Source organism: Panicum virgatum, chromosome 1K, assembly GCF_016808335.1.
Source record: "Panicum virgatum strain AP13 chromosome 1K, P.virgatum_v5, whole genome shotgun sequence".
Lineage (NCBI taxonomy): Eukaryota > Viridiplantae > Streptophyta > Magnoliopsida > Poales > Poaceae > Panicum > Panicum virgatum.
The window spans coordinates 24,008,770-24,034,653 of NC_053136.1; the positions used below are offsets into that span (position 1 = coordinate 24,008,770).

Here is a 25,884-nt window from a genome sequence, read left to right on the forward strand (position 1 = left end):
TACTGAAATTTTATTTGTTTTTGGTTGAGCTAGCACTTGAGTTCTTCACTTGATTAGCTCAAAAGAGCTTGATTAAGCAAAGGAACTCAAGAAAGGAGAGGAGAAGCTCATGATTAGGCTGGAGCATGCAAACCTGTGCATGGGGTGCGTCAATGAACGTCGCCATCGCCGGGTTTTTTAGCGGCGTGCAGAGGCTAGGCCGGCCGGCCTAGGTGAGGTCGGCCGGACTCCCACGGTGGCGAATGTGCCACGGCGTAGCTCTGCAGGTACTGGTGCTCCCTTTCGGTGATGACAGGACATGAATGGGGGAGGAGAGCCGGGTGGCCTGAATGGGGCCGGCCGGCCTACACCTGCATGTTCAGTGCCCGCACTTTGTCCCTTGCTCCATGTGCAAGCAGTTCTTCCCATTCCCTGCTGCTCCTGGCCGACACGAGACAAAGTGGGGCCGGCCAGCCTAGCATGTGGCCGAAATTTTTCAAAATTTTTTGTGAAGTTCTTTTGAATGCGGATTTTCGAAAATCAAACATGCTTTGGTTCAAAATCAAATATGCTTATGCAGAGATAGAGTAAAGTGTATGCAAGAAAAAAATTAAACTATCCAATATGCAATGCAATGATGGATACGTACCATGAACCTCATGGCGCGGGCTCGGGTTTTGAGTCTGGAGCTGGACTCTCCTTCTCTTTGGTTCGTTTGTCGTCGCTGGGTGGAGTTCCTGACGACGACCCTTTCTTCCACCACACCTTCTTGGGTGTGGGTTTTGATTCGACCTCTTTCTTTTCCGACTCCAGAAATTTCTTACGTTGGATCCTTCATCTCGCATTTCTGTAGTTGTGAAGCTTAATTTGCTTCGCCTCCTCTTGAATGCGTAGACTTTCTATGTACTCAATGACGGCTTCGATAGGTGGGATGGACGTCTTCTCTGGCTCTTTCTCGGATTTCTTTTTCTGGTTGATTGCCTTGACTTGAGAACATTGTTTGAAGGCGAACGTCTCCTTCTGACCATTGATGTTGAGCTGAATTTCTCCAGCTCCCACATCAATGCTTGCATTTGCGGTACTCAAGAACGGCCTCCCAAGAATGAGAGGTGTCTTGGTGTCAACTTCCATGTCGAGGACGACGAAGTCTACGGGAATAAGGAAATTCCGGATTTTCACCAGAATGTTCTCCGCTATTCCCGCGAGGTAGCGAACCGATTGGTCAGCTAGCTGCAAACACATGGTAGTAGGGGCAAGTGCATGATGATTAAGGCGGTCATAGACTACCTTGGGCATGACGCTGACACTTGCCCCCAAGTCGCATAGAGCGTTTGAGAAATGTTGGGTCCCGATTGAACATGTGATGGTTGGGTAGCCTGGGTCCTTCTTCTTCACTAGGAGAGGGTTGAGTATAGAGGCGCTACACTCCTCTGTTAACTACATGACCTTGGTGGTGGGCAGTGCTCTTTTGTTTCCAAGAATATCTTTGATATACTTGGCATACGTAGGCACCTGCATAGCATCAAGAAGCGGTATGTTGACATATAGCTTCTTTATTACCTCGACGAACTTGCCGAACTGTTCGTCGGCCACCGGCTTCTTTATCCGTTCTGGAAACAGTAAGGTAGTTGTATCGTGGTAATCCCATGAAGTTCTAGGGGGTTCCACGGGGTCTTCATGGGCTGCAATGGTGTTGGAGTCGACAGCCTCCTCCTGCTCTTCTTCTTCCTCAGCATCGGCAAGGCTGGTGGATATGGCTTACCACCGGGTTCCTGCATCCTGTGGGAAAGGTGGCTCCCGTGTGGACTTACCACCATGCGTAGTCACCGCATTAACATTTTCTTTGGAGGGAACTTCCGGTTGCCCGGACAGTTTCCCCATGTTAGCGTTAGGATAGGATGAGGCTAGCTGAGCTACCTGAGTTTCTATCATCTTGTTAAAGCTCAACTAGTTTTTAATAATAGAGCCAAAGCCCTCTAGTTGTGAGGCCAAGGATTCCAAAACCTTGTCATTAGCAAGAATTTCTTGCTAATGTTGTCATTTATTTGCTTTTGGCCATAAACTAGGTCTTTTAATGAAGGCTAAAAGTTATTAAAGTTCATACTTTGCTGATTTCCGAAGGGGAGATTGAGCTTTGAGTTCCAACCTTGCTGAGGACGGAATCTCGAGTTGGGATTGTTGTTGTTGGTGCCAACGAAGTTCGCGTCCTCTTGAGTTAAGGGGCACGACGTGCCCGAGTGCCCAGTCTTGACACATGTTTCACATGTCATTAGAGACTCCGAAACCTGGTTCACCTCCTTGTGCGGAGATTCCAGTTTCATCATGAGAAGATCCATCTTGGCAGCCAGCATATCGATGCTGTCGATCTGATGCACGCCCCTTGGACAGGCTGGCTGCTTGTCACCTCTCCAACTCTGATTGGAGGCTATCTTGTCAATCAGTGTCTTCACTCCTGCAACATCGAGAGAGAGGAAGGAACCACCTGCTGTTGCATCTATGTGGTCCTTGGCTTGCTGATTCATGCCATGGAAGAAGTTCTGGATGACCAGCCATTCCTCCATGCCGTGGTGGGGGCATGCTTGAATGTATTCCTGCAGACGCTCCCAAGCTTCTGGGATGGTCTCATCCGGTAGTTGTTGGATACCGGAGATTTTGCTCCGGAGAGCATTGGTCTTGCCCACCGGGAAGTACTTGGACAGAAATGCATTTGAACAAGCTTTCCATGTGTTGAAAGCCTCTTTGTTGGAGTAAAATCACGTCTTGGCCTTCCCGAGCAGTGAGAACGGGAATAGCTGAAGGCGGACGGCATCCATCATAGTACCCTTGGGGTTGATGGTGTTACTCACCTCCAGAAATTTTTGGAGATGGGCATTGGCATCCTCGGATGCCTTTCCACAGAACGGACTTGCTTGAACCATGTTCACCAGTCCAGTTTTCAGCTCAAAGCCATCATTGATGGCTTGTTCTTGGTTCAATCCAGTAGACATTTGGCTGCTGGACGGGGCTGAGAACTGACAAAGAGACTTCTGAGCCATGGGTGATGCGGCTGAAGTGGCAGGCAAACTGATGGGCAAAGTGAGTCTTTCTGAGGTGGGACGACGCGGCGTCTCACAATTCTCCCAATTCTTTCTGGATTCGGATTGAAGTTAATTGGTAGGTCGAAACCGGTCATGCAACAATCAAAAAGATAGAGAGAGCAATGGTAAGCCCGCTAAGATTAGCGGTGACAAACTAGTAAAGTCTATCAGACAATTTACGGTATCTTTAGCCAATTGCTTCCCTGGCAACGGCGCCAGAAATGCTTGTTGGTGTTTCTTATGCCCCAAAAGAATATTAATTTTGCAAGCACACAGAATCACTGTTGTAGCACTTCACCATGGAGTATTCCAGGGTATCGTATTTTTCCTCAGGGAAGCACTATGGTAAAGAGTATCGTAAATCGAATGATAACCGTACTAGCTTAATCAACCGACTAACTAGATGGGGGTAAGCCAGATACAGAGATAAAATTAGTGGCCAGTCTATGACCGAGTGACACACTGAGGCTCAACTCCTTAGAGAGGTAGCAGCTGGGAGGACAACGAGCGAGATAAGACACCTAATACACTTCTGAACTATCAAGCTAGCCTCTCTAGATCAGACTAACTGTCTAACTAATATTCGGGAAGGTAGAGCTTACTTCGGCGGCCTCAGGGAAGGACTCAGAATGAGATGAGAAGGGAGTCCAACGGCAGTCGGCACTACTGCAATGAAAGCACCCGAACATAGTGGACTACGAGGGACAGACAGGGCTGTCACCACCTGCCGCCTACCACAACGGTACCGTGGGGTGGAACACACTTTCTAGCTAACACTAAGCTCAAACACCACGTCTCCACTTGGTGTTAGGATTTCTCTCGAGGCCTTCGAGAGAGATCCCCCTCAACCTAGAGCACTAACTTGAGATACTCTAGTTCGGGCGAGAAAAACCCGTAAGACATGTTCCCGACTATCAGAGAGATAACTTAGTCTAAACTAAAGGATAAAACTTCGGCGCTCGAGCTGAACACTCAGACTCAAGAGGATAAAAGAAAGCAGAAAGTAAAGCTGACTCAGAAAAGTAGAGAAGATAACTTATATTGATAAATTCGAAAGAAGGATACAAGAGCTATACCAGACTTCTGAGGACTCCGGAATCCCGAGCAAGCTCGACTCGACTCTAACTCCCAAATTACTAATCCTACTCTAGAAAGTGAAGAGAGAAATGAGCTCCAAGGTGTGTGTTACAAGTGATGGATGGGGGTTCTATTTGTAGCCTTCCAAGGTCGGTTCTGAGCAGGTGAAACACGTGGCGTCGGTTGGAGGTGGTTGTGACAGTTGAGCTTAACATCCACGCGAAGCCGGGGCTCAAGTGGCTGCAAGGTGGGGCCGGCCGGCCTCTCCTAGGCCGACCGGCCTAGGAGTGTGGCCATATGGCCACCGCCTTTGCGTGGATGTCCCTGATTGCTTCCTGGAGTCGTTGACAGTTGCGTAGCCTCAATGCTTGCACGTGCTAGGCCGGCCGGCCTAGGGGAGGCCGGCCGGCCTCCCTTTGGCTCTCCTCGGCCCTCCGTTGCACCGACGTTGAGAGTGGACGCTTGTGATCTTCCAGGGAAGTGGATCGATGACATGGACATGTCTTTGCACTGAATGGTGGGTCCTTTGATCCTTGTGCAAGCCTTTCAGTCCATTCGATCAAACCGACATCCAATCCTCGGCTCAGATATACTTGAGTACTTGATAATGTCCCTGGATCGAAGACATGGCAGGGTTTGTAGAGGTGCCAGGCCGGCCAGCCTAGGAGAGGTCGGCCGGCCTGGGATTTTTCCCAATTTCGTCCCCTTTTGGCATGTGTTCTCCTGAAATCAAAACTCATCCAAAACTTGTGGAACTTATTAGAATTAAATAAAATATGAATGCAACATAGTGTAAAGCTCGATTTATTTCCGAGAAGTTGACGGCCAGAATGTGAAATAATGGCCGTCAACACCGGTCTGGGCTTGTCCCCTCACGGCCCTCCATTGCACCGACTCGTTCATCAAGGGCTGCATGTTATTCTGTAAGGCGGTTTTCACTAGAAGATCAGGTTCTTTCTGCATCTGAGTCCGTAAATCCTTGACTCAAGCCTTTTGGTCTTAGGATGTGAATCTTGAGTGAAATCAAGTTGAATTAGCTTGGATTTGTGATTTGAGACACACTGGCAGAAGATGAACATGAGACTCCGCACCGGGTAGGCAGGCCGGCCTGGCCTGGGGATTTTCCCAGTTTTGCCAGTTTTTGCACACTGAGTTCCTGCATTCAAATATTCAACAAAACTTGTGGAAATCATTAATATAAATCAGATTTAGTTTGTGTTGGCCCTCAAATCATGAATTCTGGAGAAATGTTGGCGGTAAAAAATCATAAAAATCGATCGCCAACAAGGTTAAGGGAATTCTCCTTGTTGACTCACCGGAATCTCTCCTTGAGAGGGATGTTGAAGAATTCCTCAAGTAGCAGGACAATCCTGCCGAACCCGTATACATATATATCGATGGCAACAGTATGATCACTATCGTATACATATATATCGATGGCATTAGGAAAGCTGCGGCTTGATGCGAAACCAGGAAGCCTGGCGTCATTATGTATAGCCGTGTGGGAACGTAACGTGGCTAGGGCTAGCTCGGGCTGGCTCTCCATCGTCAATGCCCTCACCTGCTCCCATCACTACGTCTGCCTAGTGGGGCGGTGTGGTGCAGTGTGAGATGCTATGCAGTGAGCAAGCATCAGATGGGCCAGAGCCATGCCGTGTACGGCACATCGACAGCGAGTCAGACGTGATATCTGCTGGCAGAGAATCCGAGTTATGCCAGCCCGTGTCAGCGGAATCATAATCGAATGCACCTAATCATGATGGGACCTAATGAGGGAGAGCATCTGGGTAGGGTCGGATGCAGTGGTGAACCCCGAGGGTCCGCAGGACCATCATAGCACGTCTCTGATCGGCTTAGAGGCATGATAATGATGGAGCTGGCGTGTTTGGACAACGGCCGAAAAGACCGGACGGTGGACGCCCAGATTATTCAAAGCATCGAGCTTTGTACCATCTTCCATCTCTGAAATTTAACCCTCTCAGTGATTCTCTGACTCACCCAGAAGCTCGGTGGCTACACCTAGTGGGTACGCTCACGCGCACACACAGGAGTCCGATCAATGGATAAAGACCTCTTTCCGACCATACCCGACCAATGGTAGATAGTAGACCCGGGATGAAATAACCCTCTATGTGAATCCTCAATTCACCTAGAGGCTCGAGGGCTACACCCACTAGGTGCACTCATGTGCACCCAGCCTCAAGATGCAGTGGCCTAACTGAGGTCAAGAAAATGGATGGACCCTTGCGGGATCCGATCAGGATCCCGGCAAGGGCTCGGGGGCTACTGTCGGGTATCAATATTATGGATGCCCAAAGACCGGGAGTTAGTGGATAAGTAATCCATCAGAGGAAGGGCAATTTGTCCTAGCTGAGTGTTCTAACCCCTGCGGAAGGGTTCCTCCTCGCTCGACCGATGGGAGAGGCTTCGCCTCGCTCGACCTATGGAGGAGACTCTGCCTCGCCCGACCATTGACTGGGCGAGGAGAGAGCGCCCGATCAGAGGGCGAGCCCACCACGACCCGTGCTGCACAGAGACCGACAAGCGGCATGGCCGGACAGACAACAGAACATGCACTGACATGGCAAATAGTGGAGCGCACCCCATCATGGCCTATGATAGCGTAGATCATAGGATAGGGGCATGCCACACCACAGCAAGGACAGCTCCGTGTTCTCCGCTCAGCTGATCGCGCGACAGGACTGGCCCGTCCGTAGAGGAGGAGGGCGGCGATGACAGGCCCGGAGGGGCCCACAGCGATGGAAGCACTAGGAGGCTATCTCTCTCTCTCTCTCTCTCTCTCTCTCTCTCTCCATTGTACTTCATGCCCTCCCTTGTCATATAAAAGGGAGAAGACGGGCCCCGAGCGGAGGAGGAACTCTTTCCACATGACGATTTACCCTTCTGATAGAGACGCCATAGGAGCTCTACCCGACTAGAGACCCAAGGTCATCCCAATCGATGATAGAATAGCTCACACTTCACTCTCTCTCTAGAGCCCTGGGACACCCATCCCTCTCTCGACCGTTTGGACACCCCTACTGCAAACTGATGCATGAAACACGAGCTGCTACAAACTAGATGTAGGGTATTATGCCTCTAAGTAGCCTGAACCAGTATAATCTTTGTGTCTTCTTGCATACCATCTATCCCTAAATGCGCAATCCACGAGAATCACTAGCTGGTGATAAAAAAACACCGACAGTGGGTGTCCTTAATCTCACCCCCCCCCCTCCCCCTCATATTTATAATAGGGAGCCATGGTGGTCCACGGTGAGCTTCAGCAGCTAAGCCTCTAAGAATCGCCATTGTGAGCCATCAGGGACAGCCACGTCGAAGGAGTAAGGCAGTGGGGCACATGGGTCGTCGACCGACCGGGCTGGTCGGCAGAGCCCATGTCGGCTTCAACCGTCCCCAACTTCCTCCTGGCGACTGTCTTGTGGGGCCTCATGACTAATCTACATGAATGGATGTTGTCCTAAGTTCAGTTTCTGCTATAGGTGGGCCCCCCGTGTGAGCTTGGATTCCGCGCTCTGATTGGTCGATGCTTTTCTACCTCGGATCAATAGGTGCTTGTAGTTTGCATTTTAGCTCAATTTTCAACATTGCATATTTTCTAGAGGCATAGTGGGTTTTGGCATTATTTTGGATATAGATGTATGTAAGAAATGCAAACTCTCGTAATTTTCTAATCAAACTGACGCTTGAGAACGGTCTTTATCGAGCATCAACATTGCATATTTTCAAAATGAATGTTAGTTTAATGTGCAAATGGTGGTGGAGGTAGAATATGAGGAAGGTCTTTGGCAAACCTTAATCAAAAATAAATATCCAAAGAATGATACAATTAGTTCTGTGAAACACAGGCTAGATGACTCCCCTACTTGGGCAAACCTGCTGAAAATCAGACAAGTATATCCAAGGGGAGGGAAACTCAAACTAGAAATGGTAAGAAAACTCTTTTTTGGGATGACAGTTAGCTTAAGGAGAGGCCGATATGCAAGGAACATCCTGTTCTTTATGAGTTGTGCAATGATAAATGGATCACTATACATGACGCTCACAAACATGCACACAACTCTACCCATATTGACCACACACACCTCGCTATCGATGAACAAGTCGCCAACCATTAAGTAGGCTAAAATAATAGCGTCCGTTGAGTCCTAGAATAAATTTAGAAAAATGCAAGTATCCATGCAGAGTCTAGGACTCTAACCTGGGTGGCAGGTTCTGCTAAATGATTTTAGTTTGCTAAATGCTTAGTATACTAGATGAGCACTCACTCACTACTGGAAATGGCATGTTTGTGCCACAGAGTTTGTCGTGTACAATTTATCGGGCACACGGCAAAGAACCTCTTTATTGGGTGCACACATGGCAAAGATATAACACACGGCATATATATATAACACACGGTTAGGAGAAAATTGGTGAATCCCTCATGCATGTTCTATGATCAACCTGAAACCATTGACCATCTCTTCTTTCAATATACAATAACTAAATGTGTGTGGGCTATGATTGCCAATGCATTGGGGCTGATAACACACCAATAAAATGCGAGCAGTACAAGCTCTGTATCAATAGGTGGTTGCCAGGAGCTAAATATCCATCATTTTGGGTTCGCAGCAGTGTGTTGGGCCATCTGGAAATACCGCGACAAAGCTGTTGTTAACATCTACGAGCGCCACTGCTAGATAGGTATTTTTAGACAGTAATGCCCGCAAATGTCAAGGTAAGATATTTCGTTTGTCACAAATAAATTCGCAAGCGCATGGAATATCGCTGTAGTATTTTACCCGAGAGTAAACTAGAGTTGTCATTTATATTTCCACGAGGAAGGTGGCAGTTTAAAGAATTTATTAAGTTAGGGAAAATATTATGAATTAGTAGTCATGGCCTAAGCAAGGATAAATAATATATGATAAGGAGGTAGTGTGACACAAGACAGATCAACTCATATATGATTACTTTGGATAACAGAGAGATGGGAGATCATCCAAGGGTATCTAGGTATATTTACTATCTAGCATGCAAGACTTGGACTTGAAATTATTCACACATGCATAGATATGAATCTAGAACCCCAAGGCATAAGGGAGACCGCTCATGACCAATAGACAACCTGTCAATCACGCTGGCACTTTATGGACCTCCTATCGCCTTAGCTGAACGTGGAGGGTTACGAAGGCTCTAATAGGGCTGTCACCACCCTACCTCTAGAAACCATGGGATAAAGCCGCATTCAAACAAAACCTTTAATCCAGACACCACATCTACATTAGCGATTATCGCTCTAGCCTTGCGCAAGACGGCAAGAACATTCATCTTACCAGGCAAGGCAGAACATGACCTTTCGAGATTATTAGGACCTTAAAACTTACCTTGTATATCGGTTGTCTCTCTTTAACCTTATGCACAGCGTCATACGCAGTACATCGGCAGTCGTTTGCCACATCGTTTAACAACATTTGATATATCAACGGAAAGTAACCAAGCAAACTCCTATACACACCACGCGCTAATACAATACTACCTTGGCAGTTTTTTAATAAACGATTAACCAGACCTTACAGCCGAAACGTTACAAAAGTTTTTAGACTCTAAAACCTCTAGTGAGAGATCTCACAAACCAAGAGAAAAAGCTAGAAATCAAAGCAAGAATGCTAGAAAGGCTAAGTTTCAATCTTTTTCTTCATTCCCGCTCCAACCTTGCAACATCTTCAAACATACACTAATCCATCACATCTCTCATCTACTTAGAAACTTGATGTCTGGATCATCTGTTGCTTGTCAAATCTCTTCTTCCCTCCACACTAACCATGATGGCCCTCCCAAGGACTCCATAGCGACGCCCTAGTTGGATAGCAACTTCAAAGATGCCACTGTCATCTGAACCAACAATTAAGGTTTTCACCTGGAGCAATCCTTTAAGGTTGAGGTCCTCACAGCAACGCCCTCAAGAAGGAGAACGATGCACCATGGCACCGTCGTTACCGGAATGGTCGATGACCGAGCGAGACTTTCATCCAAGAACCTGCACAACCCGACGACCACCCACCTCTAGCATCTGCCACCACAATGAAGCAGATAGCATCGACTACGGGTGGCCCTACCAGCCGCTGCCGCCACCGCCACCGCCATGGGGCGAGATAGGGGTCAAGCATGGCGCCACCACCATGGCCCACCGAAAGATGAGAGCCCGAGCTAAGCCGAGCCATCGCAAGGCCTCTAACATCTTTGGGTGCCCCAATCACGCAAGATCTAGGGCCCAACAGTCTGTCGTCAATGCGTCGCCAAGGTGTCACCAACTTCCACCTCGCGCGAGGACGCTTCCACCTCGCGCGAGAACGCTACCACCATCTCGACACCCCGAAAATCCAGCCCCGAAGGCACCAGTGCAACTAGCCAAGGGCGAAGGGCACCCTTGTTGCAGATCCGATGGTCAGAAGGCCTAATCCACCCACAGCCAAGCCGAATCCACGCTATCGCTGCGTGCAACCTAGCCATGGGTTCCCCACGCCATCCCACCTCATCATGCAAGCTCCCCAACAGCTGATTCAATCTCTCTTCGCCTAGCAGGAGCGACACAAGGGCCTAGGGGCGAGGGAGACAGTTAGACACAAGTTGATACTCCATCTGCTGCACTACATTAGTTTATGATTTGCCATTTCTTACAATGAAATTGAGAATAACTTATGAAGCAACTCGCACAGAGCATGACATCACAACACCAAAAAAAAAGAGATACTTGAGCGAGCGGATAAAATTATTACAACACAGATACAAATGAGGTATACTAACTAAATACACAAGATTGGGCTTTTCCTACTGTGCACACTACACTTGGTACAACACCAACATCTATATCTCTAAGCACCCCTCTTTTCTCCCCAAATCAAGAACCCACCATCTCCCCGCACAGAACAACCCAAATTTCTGATGCACAAGCATCTATCTCAAGCTTGGTTGCAACTGGCAAGCAACTCGATCAGCAACACTTTCACCGCAAACATGCTGTCAATAAGACATACATAAGCCATAAGAACCTCCGGGTTGCGATCAGGCGCTGAAAGCTTCAGGCAACGGTCATAATATTACAGTGTACATGTGAAGCCTAATGTTCCATTAATGCTGTATCCATCTCTGACAGTGGTGCTGAAAAATAGGTAACACATTATTGATCAGTTCGAAACATTTTGTTTTGCGGATAGACAAAATGAGTTCCCAGAAAAATTATCCTTAATTGCCTCATGAAAATGAAATATAGGACATGGTTAATGACTAACAAAATCCTGACATGAAAACTTATAGAAGTGCAGGCATGCAAGTAGTATGTGCATATGCATAACTACTCAAAACAAAATTGATTGATTTTTAGAAGACTTACCGAGCAGGTCCTCATCTGCATCATGGAACAACGTAGATTCCATCAACAGAGGAGGGGAGAATACTTGATCAAGAGCATCATCAGTGATAAATGACTGATGTGCCAGACCACTGACCGGGTCAAGAAAGCTCATGGCGCTGATAGGATCATGTCCATTCATTTCACTTAACAGAACTGAACTTGTGTTTGTTGGGCTGTCTGCATTGTAGTAAAGGTCACTAGTGCTCTTTGGGAACTTCATCTGAAGTGACGATAAACCTGGTCTTTGTTTCCGTCGATTTGTTGCTGCATCCATCTCCTTCCTTGCAGCACCTGCTGACAGCGGAATGAAGAAGTGCTCTGAACCATTGTCACTATTTTTATCTTGTGGCCTCTCTGTATTCGTCAATGGCTTTGACAGAGCAGCTTCACGAACAGACCGTCTAATGTAATGAGCAATATAGCCATCATTTTCTGCAAAGACCATATTGAACAAAAATAATTAACAATTCTATTCATCAAAAAACACTTCAATTTTTATCAGTAAAAAAGAAGAAATGGAGCCTAAAGATGAAATGGATAAGCTGAAGTGTAAGAAATACCATGCTCTGAGCCATTCACTTGATCTTTATTTGAGGGGACGGTAAGTGCTTTCTCTTCCGATGTGACCTCCTGGCTTGGTTGGCGTATTAGAGCATTCTGTTTTTGCGCCTGTGTTCCTTTTCCAGAACTTGGAGTTAGGCCAAATAATGGAGGTAGCTTTAGAGCAGGACTGCCCCCAGGCCTGTCCAGGTGTGTAGAAGAGAACTTAGAGGTCATCTCTGAAACTTCACTGCTGCTTTCCTGCTTGAATGTCTGCAGTCAGAAAGCTGTAGAACAGAATGTGCATAACCAATATAGAAAATCTTTTATGCTTGATGAGATTTCATAATATAGCAAACTGATACTGCTTCATACAAAAAAGCATTGAGCAGCTGCCAGAAAAAAAAAACTTGCCCATGGTTGTTATGTCTATACCCTATTTCAACAGGTTGGACAGGAAATATGGGTAATTCATCATAAAACAAAACAGGCAATTAGTTAAAACTTTTCATTCTTACTTCTGATCTTCCAAGGCCGGCAGAAAGCGGTAGTCTGGAATTCAAAAGATCCATTGGGTTACTGATACTGTTCACTTCTTCTGAGAGTTCTTCTATTGAATGCTGCATTGCTGGAATAGCTTCCTTTAGTTGATTAATTAGACCCTAGAGAAAGGGAAAAACAGCCAAATATTAAAAACCCATCAAATAGCATTGTCCAATTCACCAGCAGAGAAACCTGGTCGCCACTGGTAGACTGCCAGGGTTTCATACCTAGGTTACAGCTTATCAATAGAGAAACCAGCTTAGTCTTGTATGGAGGATGTTATTACCTGTATACTGACTAAATGCTGGCGATGTTCAGCTAACGTTGCAGTTAACGAGTCAGCATGAGTACTGGTCTCTCCATCAGATGCACTCCTCAGTAATTCTGGCCCCTCTCCATCATTTGCTTTGGCCTATCAAATTAGTAGACGCCCACATCAGCTCAATGGTGTATCAAAATGCATAAGTGTACCAGGAAGTCGCAATATTAGTATCTGATGAATGCCAAATAGAATACAGTGCTTATATGTCGTAATGTATATTAGTGGAGTACATACAGAAATACATTGGTGATAATTGGCTCAACCCGAGTCTTATGTATCCCCATTTATTTATGTAGTCTAAAATTTATGGAACATTTTTCTAATATATTTATGTTGGTTTATGGTCTACCAAGCATTTAGCCATTGTACTAATTCTATCTGTTGAGCTGCAATCAATATCAACTATGAATTATCTTTATGTGCTTATGCAAGATGTATGAAACCAAGTAGCTACATCAAAGTATTAATGCGCCAGGAAAAGGTCATATCAACAATTCACCATGCAACTCCAAAACTGATGGCAACTAGAGATATCAAAGGTTCAAGCATGCAAGGAAAAGTGAGACAGCAGAAAATCAAGTGTTTAAAAAAAATCAATGTGTATAATATAGCTAATGTGTAAACCAGAGGATAAACAGAATTAAAGTAGCAACATTTACTTCCTTTATGGTTCCGAAGATGCAAGGCTTTGTTAGTATATGATATTATGTATGAAGTACTCCTAAAGTCCTAAGCCATGTGTATATTGTAATTCCATTAAAACAACTGATTAGTATTGTGTAATAATCATGTGACAATTTTGTAACAGATCTGTGTCGATTGAATATGCTCTAGCAGTTTGTATCTAATTCCATTGGATGTAAAAAAACAGAACATTCAAGCAGTCAAAAGTGGATTAAGTATTGTCAAAACTACAGATGATGTTAACATAAGTTATCAAAGTTTCTTATTTCTCTAATCACTTTTTGCTGGGTCATCTCCTGTAAGATGTTCAATACTTGTTACCCAACCAGCACAACTAGCACTTCTACAATGGCAATAACATTCTCCACCAGAACATATGCTCAGCTAAGCTTAATTCGTTTGTTGAAATGGTTTGTGAAAACAGACATAAGTGGTATTACAGGCCAAATGCTTGTCTCATATATTTCAGACTCATGAGCTATACTTGCATGCAAAGATCTGTCTGTGACATCGCATGCAATGCTCCCACAAGAGCCATGTAAATGGAATTCGCTAGGATAATGAAAAGGCAAAGCAAAATGTATTAGAATGCAAGCATTAGCAAAACTAGTGGTTAACTTTGCTCCTAATCTACAATGCATAAATTGCATCATAAGGATATGCGATGAAAAGGAATCCATCAATGTCACTCTGATGTATTGACAGTTCAAACAAAAAACAATAAAATCAAATAAAATGATATCTTACCAAATGAAGAGACTGTTTATGAATACGCTGTAAAGCATGAGTCCAACGGCGGAGAATTTCAGCTACATCAACAGTTTGTTGACCACGTCCGTTCCTATCATCTGGCCTTGAAAGGGCTTCTTCCTTCCCTTGGAATAGCGGAGAAATCTGTTCTTGCTTGTCCAAAATAGGAGAAATTTCACCAGCTCGAGCTGATAATAACTCAGAATGCGGAACACTTGGACTCATATCCATGGCTGCTAGTAACTGAGATCCAGATATCCGGTATCTAATAGGATAGTGTTATTAGAAATAATGTAATAACGATAGCACTTATTGAACTGCAGAGATCAATAGGAGTTACAAAATAGAACACACCTGTGCTCCCTATGTGCTATAAGATCTTCAATTGGTCCAGAAGCTAAAACCTCATGTTGGCCTGCAAGATTGGTAGAAATCAAAATCAGGATTACAGTTAGCAGTGTTACTACACTCTATCCGAAGAAATATCTTTACTTTTTTCTTTCAAGCATGGTATAATACTGTGTAACAGCAGCATATACAAGGAGTGCAACAAAACCACCAGAATAGGAGAATCACTTGCTTTTTTATCAAACCACCTGAATAGTTTCATAGAGCAGAAAAAGTTACAAGCTCCATATGGAATCTCCGGCCATTTAGCATCACTGTTTACCCTAGTCTCAGACTCATCAGCAAATATCATATGCTATTGTTTCACCCAAACCTCACAGGCTCACACCATATTAGTTCCTGTTTGTTTCACCCTGGTGGCTTGTACAAGATAATGTTAACATCTGAATGGTAAGACAAGAATACAACAGCTTCCAGATGTTATCTTGTTAAGGTCACTTGTCACTGGTCAGCCAGGCACATATGGTACAAACCCAGTAAGTAAATTTATAAGATAATTCCAATGTACAACAGATAGACCTATATTTTCTGATCATGCACAGCATTGATATTTAGAGCATGTAGCCACATGCCACAGTATATGACTATAGGCCTACTGTGTCAATTACTCAATTAACGCAAACTCGTTTTAAAAAGCATGTCATTCATTTAGTCACATTTGAGCAGTATATAATCGATACTGATACTTCAGCATGTGTACCTTTGCGAGCCAATATCGATTCCCAAAGACGAGTTGCCTTAGAAACCAAATGAGAATTCTGCCCAGATGAGCTTGAGATCCGTTCATCCCACAGGTCACCTTCAAGTTTTGCTTTGTTTCTCATATCTTGTAGTTTCTCTAACTCTTGCTGCAAATAAGCCTACAAATCCAGATGGAGATAATAAAAGTAAGAAGAATTGGATACAGGATGCAACACATACCTAAATAGATTCTATAGAAGTTACTGTGTACCTCTTCAGCACATAGACTTCGGAACTCAGCGGTCATTTCATGGGCCAAATTTGACCATGTTGTTTGCCTCTGGACAGCTATGTTTGCATTTTTCAGAAATTTACGCCTCTCCAGAGCTATCCTTGCCTTTTAGGAATACCAGGTCAATTCACAAGAATACCAAACATAGGAGTTCATTAATTGGACAATGATATTATGGACCTAGCATACAAAAGCACAAGGAGGAGTGCAACTTGGACCACAGGCAGTTCAAGAAGAAACTACAGAGTTGGCATTTTGTGCCTCATTGAAAGGAGAGGCATTCCTCAGGCTTGGATCAACTAAGCTAATAAACGACAGGTCTATTTGGCTATATCGGTACAATAAAACTAGTGTATAATCCAATTGAAATCCAATTTTATTGGGTCTGTATCTTGTCCAGGATCCAAGATTGGCTTTCTGTTTTAGAGTATTTTAATCACTAAATGAACTATGCATCTTCTCGCTAATTAAATTTCTATTTAACTTCCTAGGTTTCCTAAGCATCAAAATTCCAAATCATAGCTTTCATTACAGATAGAACCAAATAATCAACCCCAACAAATGGTTGAACTACCTATGGTGCCTGTTATGTTGCCATACTTAGCATATGGAAAGAAAATTATTTCAGTTATACTACCACACAAAGCCATAGTAGCTTCACCTATGTTTCCTCTCAGTTATTGGTCCCACACGCTTTCTCCTCAAAATTTAACCTCATAAGAGGTGCTCCCAAAGTATTCAAATGACAAGTATACATACCTTTCTTACAGAGCTAAAATGTTTCATATATACTACCTCCATTTCACAACTGGTCCACACACCTAGGAGGCATAAAAGCTAGGTATTGATCTATCTAATGAGTAAAATTTTGATATGATTCCATTAAATATTCATCAAATACTATGTCACCTAGGTATGTGAACCGGACAAACAAGAAATGGAGTAATCTTTTAAGAAATTAAGTTCTTTATTATAAAATAACAGCCTTTTAGACTAGAGACTGGTGCTTTTCGTCTACATGAGGTTCTCTACATGATAAAAATAAAATCAACAGATTTCAAATGATTTAGGAATTAGTCATTCTTGCCTTGGTCACAGGGAGTAAAGCAGCAGCATGAAGATAAGAAACATCTGTTAGTGCTGCAGGAAGTGGATTTGATGCAACATCAGCTGCAAAAGTTCTCCTGTGAACTTCTCTCAAGGCATGTACAGAGAGTTGCCACAAAAGCTCAACAAATCTGCATCAGTATAGGAGTACAAAATATTACAACTACAATCTGAAAATAAGCAGAGTAATTTGATCTCCAAGAACTAAATATACTTTGCATTTTGCAGAGGTATCCATGGGACTGATTTTTTCCCTAAAAGTTTGAGAATTACAGTATTTACGACTTGCAGTCACTTTCTTCATATTGTAGATGATTGACTGGCAATCTGTAGATGCAGTATTTGGAGAAAAGGTTTGTTTAAACCATATCCAGTTTCCCAATCATGACTTAACTGATCAGACATGTGCAGTGTTAAATTTCATTTGTGGAATCCAAGCAGCATTACCCACCAGAAAAAGGCCAAGCCAAACAAATTTTTAGAGCACCGTAACCTATCTATACCGACCTATTACTAAAGCGAGTAAGGTTTCCACCCAAATTTTTTGTTTGGTACGTTAGTTTGGTCCGCCTGTGTTATTGACAGGTGGGCCTTAGTCCATCCCGCCTGTGTCCAAACTTTTTAGGACAAGTTGCTTGATACCAAGTGAACAAACATACACGCAACTTAATGATACTTGAGAGAGTCCTTACAAATACATTCTATTAGGTTTTATTTCTCCTATTTTAGAGGACTAGAGAACTAGCATTCGCTATTTATCTTTAAACCAGCCCTACATATTTTGGTCGAAACCATGCACTTGGATCGAAACAATATATGTCACAACTAGTTTCAGCAAACTCTAAATTTCAAAACAGCGCATACATTTCCAAGGATCCAATTAAGTTACATTGCCCACTACAGCAAGCACCACAACACTTGAGCATATCCCAAACCGACCAAACCAAATGCAGCCCAGTATAGTCCACTGACCTGGGGCCGCAGCAAGTAGCAAGTGACGAGACCCTGGAATTGCTCCTCGGCAGCGCCCCCTGCTGCTCCAGCTCGCTAATTATCCCTTGCACGATCTAAGCATCCAATCAAAAGAAGAAACCCGACCAATGTCAACAATACCGCAGCCAATCAATCAGTAAAAGTGAAATAACCTGCAGAAAGTCTCACCTTCCTGAACTCCCTGGACTGAGCAGAGTCGAAGATTGGCCAGACCTTGTCGAAGTCCTGCGTAAGGTGAATCAAACCAAATCAAAGATCAGGAAGCCCTAAAATTTCCCCAAACACAAGGGAACCAGAAATGGAAGAAGGGAGGGGATTGCCTTAGCGGACTGCGCTGGGCCGCGGAGCGAGGAGAGGAGGAAGTAGAGGAGCTGCTCGCCGAGGCGCGGGTTCGAGTGGCGGAAGAGGCCGACGCGAGCGACGGGGGAGGAGGGGGAGCCGAGGACGGCGGGATCGAGGCCGAGGAGGAGGCAGTTGGTGTACATGGCGCTCTCTAGCTCCGCCTCGCGCTCCTTCTCCCGATCCGTCGCCATGGCTGCCGAGGCCGCGCTTGCTCTCCAAAGGGGGGTTTGGGGGCGCGGGCGGGTAGGGCTGGGGCTGCTAGGTTTAGCAGGCAGAGGAGGGGGGCGCCATTGGAGACGGAGCCGTGAGATCTCGCGGAGGTAGGGGAGAGAGACAAAACACAAAAGCAGGCGGGCAGCAGGCGAGGGGGCGAAGGGCCGGATGAGTCGAAATGGGCAGGTGGGTGAGGCTTTGGTGGTGTTTTTTTTTTTATTTTCCTTCTCCTTGGGATTTTGGATTTGTTTGCCGGCTTTGCTGAGGTCAGGCACGATTCAAATTTTGTAAGAACTTTTAAAACAAAATATTATCCAGAAAACAATAAAATAAATAAGTATTTAAAAATTCAGAAGTGAAGTTAGGAACGTCAAACTTGCAATCAAAAAATTTGAAAACCCAAAATAAAAGCACGTCACGTCTGAATTTTCTTTGGAGGGAATGGTCTTTTAAGTGATGTATCCTTTTATATCTCGCAAATGGACTTCAAATTTGGTTTCAGTATTTTTACATTTTTGTGTCATCAGCTCATGTACACGTGTGATATTTGAACCTTTAAAAGCATGCCGTGGGGTGGGTTTGCGCCAGATATTTCCCGTGCTTTCGTTCGTTAAAGCTTTTTGGCATGCATATTATATTATTTTTCTAGTTGATATTTATAGTTGCCTTAATTTTGTTTTAGCGCTGCACCAACTTCAAACTTCAAGACCTCCCAAAATTCTAGATATAATGTGTTCTGCAATCCTACGGTATTTTTCTACTTTATTCTCAGTTTGTCACGTTGAGAAACTCATCACGCCTCTTTTTTTTAGCAACAACATTTTCAAATTGCAAGCCAACATTACTGTTGATGGTGTTGAATAATTAAGCAATTGTATGACTAAATTCCAAAATAAATAAATCATGAGCATGACAAGATCTAGCATGAACAATTTATCATACTAGCAACTAGACACAACCAGTTCATGATCTCAGAAAACATGATGAAAAACTAGATTAAATAGCAGCGTACGTACTGAGCTTTTGAGTTCGGGATAATGAACAGCGTTAACGGGACAAAGAATGTCCTGCAAACGGAGTGCAACAGATGACATCGCAGACCACGATACGCCGCAGCACCAGACTTGGACGGAGGATGAGCAGTCGTGCCCTGCGCTTCCCAAAAACCTTATTCGCCCTCTCCCGGTGCAGGATCCCAAAGATGAACGGTTCCGGAGACCTGCTTTCCCATTCGCCGGTGCACGCCGGCGCTTAGGATAGAGAAGACTATGGTGGCAGCACAACAGCGAGAGGAGGCAAAACTCTAACTCAAATTGATCTATCCTTTGGTGCAACCTATGGGTTAGATATATAGATGAGCCACATGGTCTCCTCAACTTCCACTAGTAATGTGGGATTAAAGATTTGCACCATATGGGCCTTTGAGATTTATTTGGAATAATTGAAATACTTAATGGGCTAAGCACAAATTCCAACAATCCCCCACCAGATCTCAGATGCCCATTTAGAGATTTGCCTGTTTCTCACTACTGTTTGACATACCGATGTTACGGTGAGGATAGTTAAGTTGAACTCTCACCAAGAACTTCAAGCTACACTTATCCACGACTTTAACAATGGACTACGCCTTGAATTGCAAGTTTGGTGCGAACAAGTTTCACTCAAAATCATAACCAGTACACGGCTGCCAGTAGCCTACTCCGCAGGTGGAGCGTATACGTTATACTCCCTGGTCTCTTCATGAGCTTGCTAAAGATTACCCAAGTCTCATAGACTGCGACGTTCAACAGTCGAGCTCATATAGGTGTATTTCTTTCAAGAATGCTCTGTAGAACAGCATCTTTGCTTAACCAAGCCAACAGAAACACAATAAGGCACATATGCAACCTACCATACAACATCTGCGAGTATTGCATCTTGACCTAGAGTGGGTTTATAAAGAAATTACTCTCCTCAGTTAACCAATAGCTTGTTCTTTCTAGGTTCTAATTCACGGGATCTCTGATCACATAGGTTGGGTTACTACTATGGCAACTGTATGGGTCTCAAATCCATCTCCCTCGATGCACTTTCTATCACATTCCGTGATAGTCCTTTTGTAAAAGGATCTGTCAGGTTTTTGTCTGTTTGAATATAAGTCAGACTTATCACTCAGGAGTTTCTCATCTTCCTAACATACTTCAGTCGTCTTTTAATATGTCTTGATGACTTTGCATTATCCTTCGCACTGTTTACTTCAGTCGGCATTGGCCCATTCTCAACCATAGGCAAGTCCACCAAGAGCTCACGCAGCCAGTCTGCCTCAACAGTGACTGTATCCAAAGCAATAAGTTCAGTTTCCATGGTTGACTTCGTCAAGATGGTCTGTTTGCAAGATCTCCATGATATCGCACCACCTCCAAGGGTAAACACATACCCACATATGGCGTAAAGCTCATCAACATCAGAAATCCAGTTCGAATCACTATATCCCTCAAGCATATGCATAGCAGGGTGCCTAGAATAGTGAATCCCATAACTCACAGTGCCAACTAGATAGCGCATAACCCTTTCAAGTACATGCCAATGATCAATACCCTGGTTGGACATGAACTTGCTCAATTTGCTCACAGCAAAGGATATGTCAGGTCTTGTTGCGCTAGCTAAGTACATGAGTGAACCAATTATCTGAGAGTATCTCAGCTGATCTTTCGCAATCTTCTTATTCTTTTGGAGTATCACAATGGGATCATAAGGAGTTGGAGAAGGCTTGCTATCCACATAGTCAAAGCGACTCAATATCATCTCCACATAATGAGACTGCGAAAGAGTAATCCGTTCTCACCCTTAATCAGCTTGATGTTCAGAATCACATCAGCTTCTTCCAGATCTTTCATATCAAAACTCTTTGATAGAAAAGACTTCACCTCATTGATCACATCAATATTTGTGACAAAAATCAGTATGTCATCCACATACAAGCACAATATGACTCCTGCACCCCCGCCATAGCAATAGTATACATATCTATCAGCCTCATTTATGACAATGCCCGTAGAAGTTAAAGTTCTGTCAAACTTCTCATGCCATTACTTAGACGCTTGTATCAGGCCATACAAAGACTTCAATAATTTGCACACCTTACTTTCTTGACCCTTTACTACAAACCCGTTAGGCTGATCCATATAGATCTCCTCATCCAACTCTCCATTCAAGAAAGTTGTCTTTACGTCCATCTAATGAACGATAAGACCATATGATGCAGCCAGGAAAAGAAGTGCTCCAATAGTAGCAAGTCTAGCAACCGGTGAGTACGTGTCAAAGAAGTCTTTGCCTTCTTTTTGTATGTAACCATTGGCCACAAGTCGAGCCTTGTACTTCTCAATACTACCACCAGGCCTAAGCTTCTTCTTGAACGCCCATTTACAACCCGCAGGTTTGCAACCATAGGGTCGCTCAGTGAGTTCCCACGTTGTTGGCGGTCGTTTTCGATGAATTTTACCGCCAATATTCCTTCGGATTTCGTACTTTTAGGACCACTAGTAAGTGAGCCTGTACTAACGCCACTGATAAAAAAAGAAATGCAGCAATGGCTAATAGTTTGCTCATATGGCCTTGCAAATTAAATAGCCGTTAAGTACTCCTTTATGGTAATCAAGAATAGAATAAGATCGTGTCTAGGTGGCAACATTTCTGTCATAGCTTTGTGGCAATATTGCACATAGATCATGTCTACATCTGAAAACAAAGCATACCTTAAAATTCTCAAGGCGAGACCAAATTACATTTGTTACACTTCTTGTTTAGGAGCCGTTATAGCTATGACAGAAATGCTGAAGGCTGTAGCACATGAGTACGTTAGAATCGGAAAAGGAAATAAAATATAGGTTTAATTGTTTTGTTAGGGCCACAACACATGATCCCAATCCATGATTGAATATGAGTTAAGAAAAGATATAGATATGTTTACTGAAAATCACTAATCAAATTTGAACTTAAAAAACTATCCAGTATAGTACCCTCACACCTGAAATTTTCCATAAGGGCCAATTAGATTCCACAAGACCTAAGTATTTCCAACATCCCTACCATCTTCCATGCAATTACATGAATTTTATATTATTTTGACTAATTTACTTTACAATCTCACATTGTTCTATAGTCTATATGCAATCATCCAGCTTCAAGTCTTCAGCCGTAATGCTTCAGTAGGATGACACTAGAAGAAAGAAAAATAATAAGAGCATGGACAGAACCAAATACCAGTAATTATTTAATTTAATAAACAAAAAAGATGGAGCAAAGATTACTAATTTGAAAGCTGCTAATTACCGTAAGAAGTAGCAAGGGCAAGTATGCAGATCAGATATGAAAGATACTAAATTAATTAGCAGCTGGGCACTACTTAAAACATTCACAAATGAAAAGGTTGCCATACACTTGTAAGTCTGGAATAGCACAGTTATAAACTCGATGTCATGGGAGCAATAATTGATTAATTTAACCATACATGTAACATGCACAAACCATACAAAAGGAGCTCAAGATCATCTATACTATAATCTATCTATCTATACTATAATCTATACTATAAAGGATGAAAAATTGGGTTGCTTTCTCACCTACATTAACCCAGCCATCCCTCTCACAAATTCCCACTTGAAGGCCCACATGGAAGGGCTATGTGTTTGACAGGATTTGGTGGAAGGCAAAAACAACATCAAGAAAATTGTTTCTGCCAAAAAGAGCTATTTTTTACACTATGGCGATGCATACCCGCCTCATCCTCGCGACGCCCCTCCCCGTGTTAACGACGCCGCTTCCCCCGCCCCCTATAGTGCCGCCTCCCCTGCCACGCTCCCTGTGACGACGCTCCCTGGGACGATGCCTAGCGAGGGGAGGCACCGTCCCCGACACGCAGCCCACGACGCCGCGCCCCCGACGTCGCGCATCCAACGCCGCCGCCCCTGACGCCCCCCGCCCCGCCTCCCCCGACGTAGGTGCCTGCCTCCGCCGCTGCCGCAACCTGCTCAGGAGGCACCCTGCCACGCCGCCGGTGTCTGCCATCAACGTCCTGCTCAGCGTATGTGATGAGTCCGGCCCAGGTGGGGGTGGATGAAAACCCCGACACACCGATCTGGATTCCCCGAATCCTGCAATGTTAGCACCGGCATCAGAAATTACGATGCACCGATCCGGCCTACAACGCCACTAGGGCCTCTTGTTGTGCCTCGGCAATCTTAGCACCGCACTTTGGCGCACCCACTCGGGGAAAGGCCCAATCTTCCTAAAAGACTAGTCTGATAGGGGAAAGGGTGGCTCTCTCTTTTAAGGTGGCTTCCTCCTTCTAAGCTAAGCAAGGTGGGATTATTCAGAGGCTCACACAGTCGCCGACCGACTACAACTGGGCGACTTGACCCATTTTTTTGTTGCATCTTTGCCAGTGGGTAATAGTGGAGGATGTCCTCATCATTCCCACCCCCTTAAATAAGAGCCCAGCTCTGATACCAAATGATGAGTCCGGCCCAGGTGGGGTTGGATGAAAAGCCCGACACACCGATCTGGATTCCCCGAATCCCGCAATCTTAGCACCGGCATCAGAAATTATGACGCACCGATCAGGCCTACAATGCCACTAGGGCCTCTTGTTATGCCTCGGCAATCTTAGCACCACACTTTGGCGCACGCACTCGGGGAAAGGCCCAATCTCCCTAAAAGACTAGTCTGATAGGGGAAGGGTGGTTCTCTCTTTTAAGGTGGCTTCCTCCTTCCAAGCTAAGCAAGGTGGGATTATTCAGAGGCTCACACGGTCGCCGCCCGACTACAACTGGGCCACTTGACCCATTTTTTTGTTGCGTCTTTGCCAGCGGGTAATAGGGAAACTAGGGCAGAAAACATGTCGGTATAAAATAGACAATTGTGGCCAACTCCGAATAGATATGGATGTGAGGTTGGATCCGTTGGAAAGTAGACTTGATAAGCTTTCCATGAAATACTGGAACGGCCCAATCCGAGTTCGTATGCGACCGTGACATCCATCACAAGTTGATGCTTTTCTGCAGTCCGAATACAGCCTCCAAAACGTGTTGGACTTGATCTCTTTCCATCTTTGGGCCCAAAGTGACGTGGTGGCCTGGTGGAGGATGTGAGGAACACTTGGACTTGGTCCCCAATCAACTTCTTTGTTCCTCCATGCCTTCCATGTGTGTCTAGCACTCTTTTTTATCCATGTATGTATTTCTGAAAATGACAATGAACACACATCATGGCGCAGCATCAATTCATCGAATGTAGCAAGAATAATCATGATATAAGATTGATTCACCTTTTCTTTACAAGCCATTAATATGGTCATATCTAAGCTGGTGATGTCCTCATCATTCTCCCCTTCTTGGCTGCAAGTCGTCCTCGAATTGCCCCAATGGCATTCAAAGGTGCTTGCTTCGATGTTGGAACACGGAATGGCGGCTATGTTGCATGGCCACAACCAGCAATGCTCCCCTTCTTTGGGCTGACCCTGTTGCTTAAGAGAAAAACTAGAGAAACTTGGCAAGACATCATTAGTGTTAGTGCTGCCCCTATTGACCATTGTATTGTAGCCCAAAAGGATATTTCAGATTAGAGCAGATATAAACTTTGTGCACCAAATACTCTCTTTTGCAATTATACTTGCCAATAAAGTGATATGTATAATCAGACAAGCATGTCAATTCAGAATATGCAAAAAATTTCTCCTCTAAATAGTTTAGATCACAAAGAATATCAAATTCAATATAACCCAAAGTATTTAAAGAAGACATCAATTTTAGTTCATCTTGTGCACAAGTAATAGGATGGAAAAGCTTTTCTTCAGCACATTTGTATGGTTCCAAACCAAAAGAATCACACTTATTCACTACTTGTGGCATATGAGTAAAAGAATCATCAACACACAAGTCCTCCTTATCATAGGGAACAGGAAGTAATTCATCTTGTGACAAAGGTGAATTATCTTCGGGTTCCACTATTTGTTGCTCTTGGTTAGCATGTAGAGTGGACAAGTTTTGTACATCATGGGTTACATTATTCTTGCAATTATTCACAAATAATAGAGTCTCCTTTTTCAGCATGAACTGCAAGCCAAAACAATTCACCGATACATCTATATGACTTGCTAATTAACAAGGTTCGAATTTCAGAATTGAGCCCTCTCATGAACCTACTCATAACCTCTTCCACGGATTCATCTAATCCACCAAACATGATACAAGTCTTAAAGACATGAAAATATTCCCTCACAGTCCTACTACCTTGCTTCAATTTGTCTAATTTTGCAAGCAAATAATCAGCATAATATGAAGGAATGAATGCATCTTTAAAAAGAAATTTGAAATCTTCCCAAGATTCTAGAACTTTGTTGTGCCTACTGATATGTTTCCATTCTAGCAAAGCATATTCAGTCAAAACATTAGAGGCAATATAACTCTTTTCTTTTCTCGGACAA

General features: G+C 44.1%; 1 protein-coding gene and 1 non-coding gene across 3 annotated transcripts; one reads left to right on the plus strand and one right to left on the minus strand.

Annotated features, from left to right (window-relative positions):
- Window positions 1–2,538: 2,538 nt before the first annotated feature.
- On the plus strand, window positions 2,539–2,645 carry LOC120658514. The gene has a single exon (XR_005668720.1). It is a non-coding gene; the product is annotated as a small nucleolar RNA R71 (small nucleolar RNA).
- Window positions 2,646–10,767: 8,122 nt separating this feature from the next.
- On the minus strand, window positions 10,768–18,578 carry LOC120699972 (AUGMIN subunit 6-like). Of its 2 annotated transcripts, none has more exons than XM_039984096.1 (13): window positions 18,188–18,578; window positions 18,036–18,092; window positions 17,847–17,941; window positions 16,855–17,005; window positions 15,747–15,872; window positions 15,495–15,654; window positions 14,741–14,801; window positions 14,384–14,651; window positions 12,917–13,042; window positions 12,606–12,749; window positions 12,108–12,351; window positions 11,527–11,979; window positions 10,768–11,294 (listed from the first exon to the last, which is right to left on the minus strand). In XM_039984096.1, the coding sequence occupies exons 1-13, from the start codon at window positions 18,398–18,400 to the stop codon at window positions 11,254–11,256; spliced, it is 2,139 nt and encodes a 712-aa protein (XP_039840030.1). In that variant the 5' UTR covers window positions 18,401–18,578; the 3' UTR covers window positions 10,768–11,253. The 2 variants fall into 2 exon arrangements, with proteins under 2 accessions (XP_039840030.1, XP_039840037.1); XM_039984103.1 differs by having other exon boundaries at window positions 12,108–12,348; window positions 18,188–18,577.
- Between the last annotated feature and the right edge of the window lie 7,306 nt (window positions 18,579–25,884).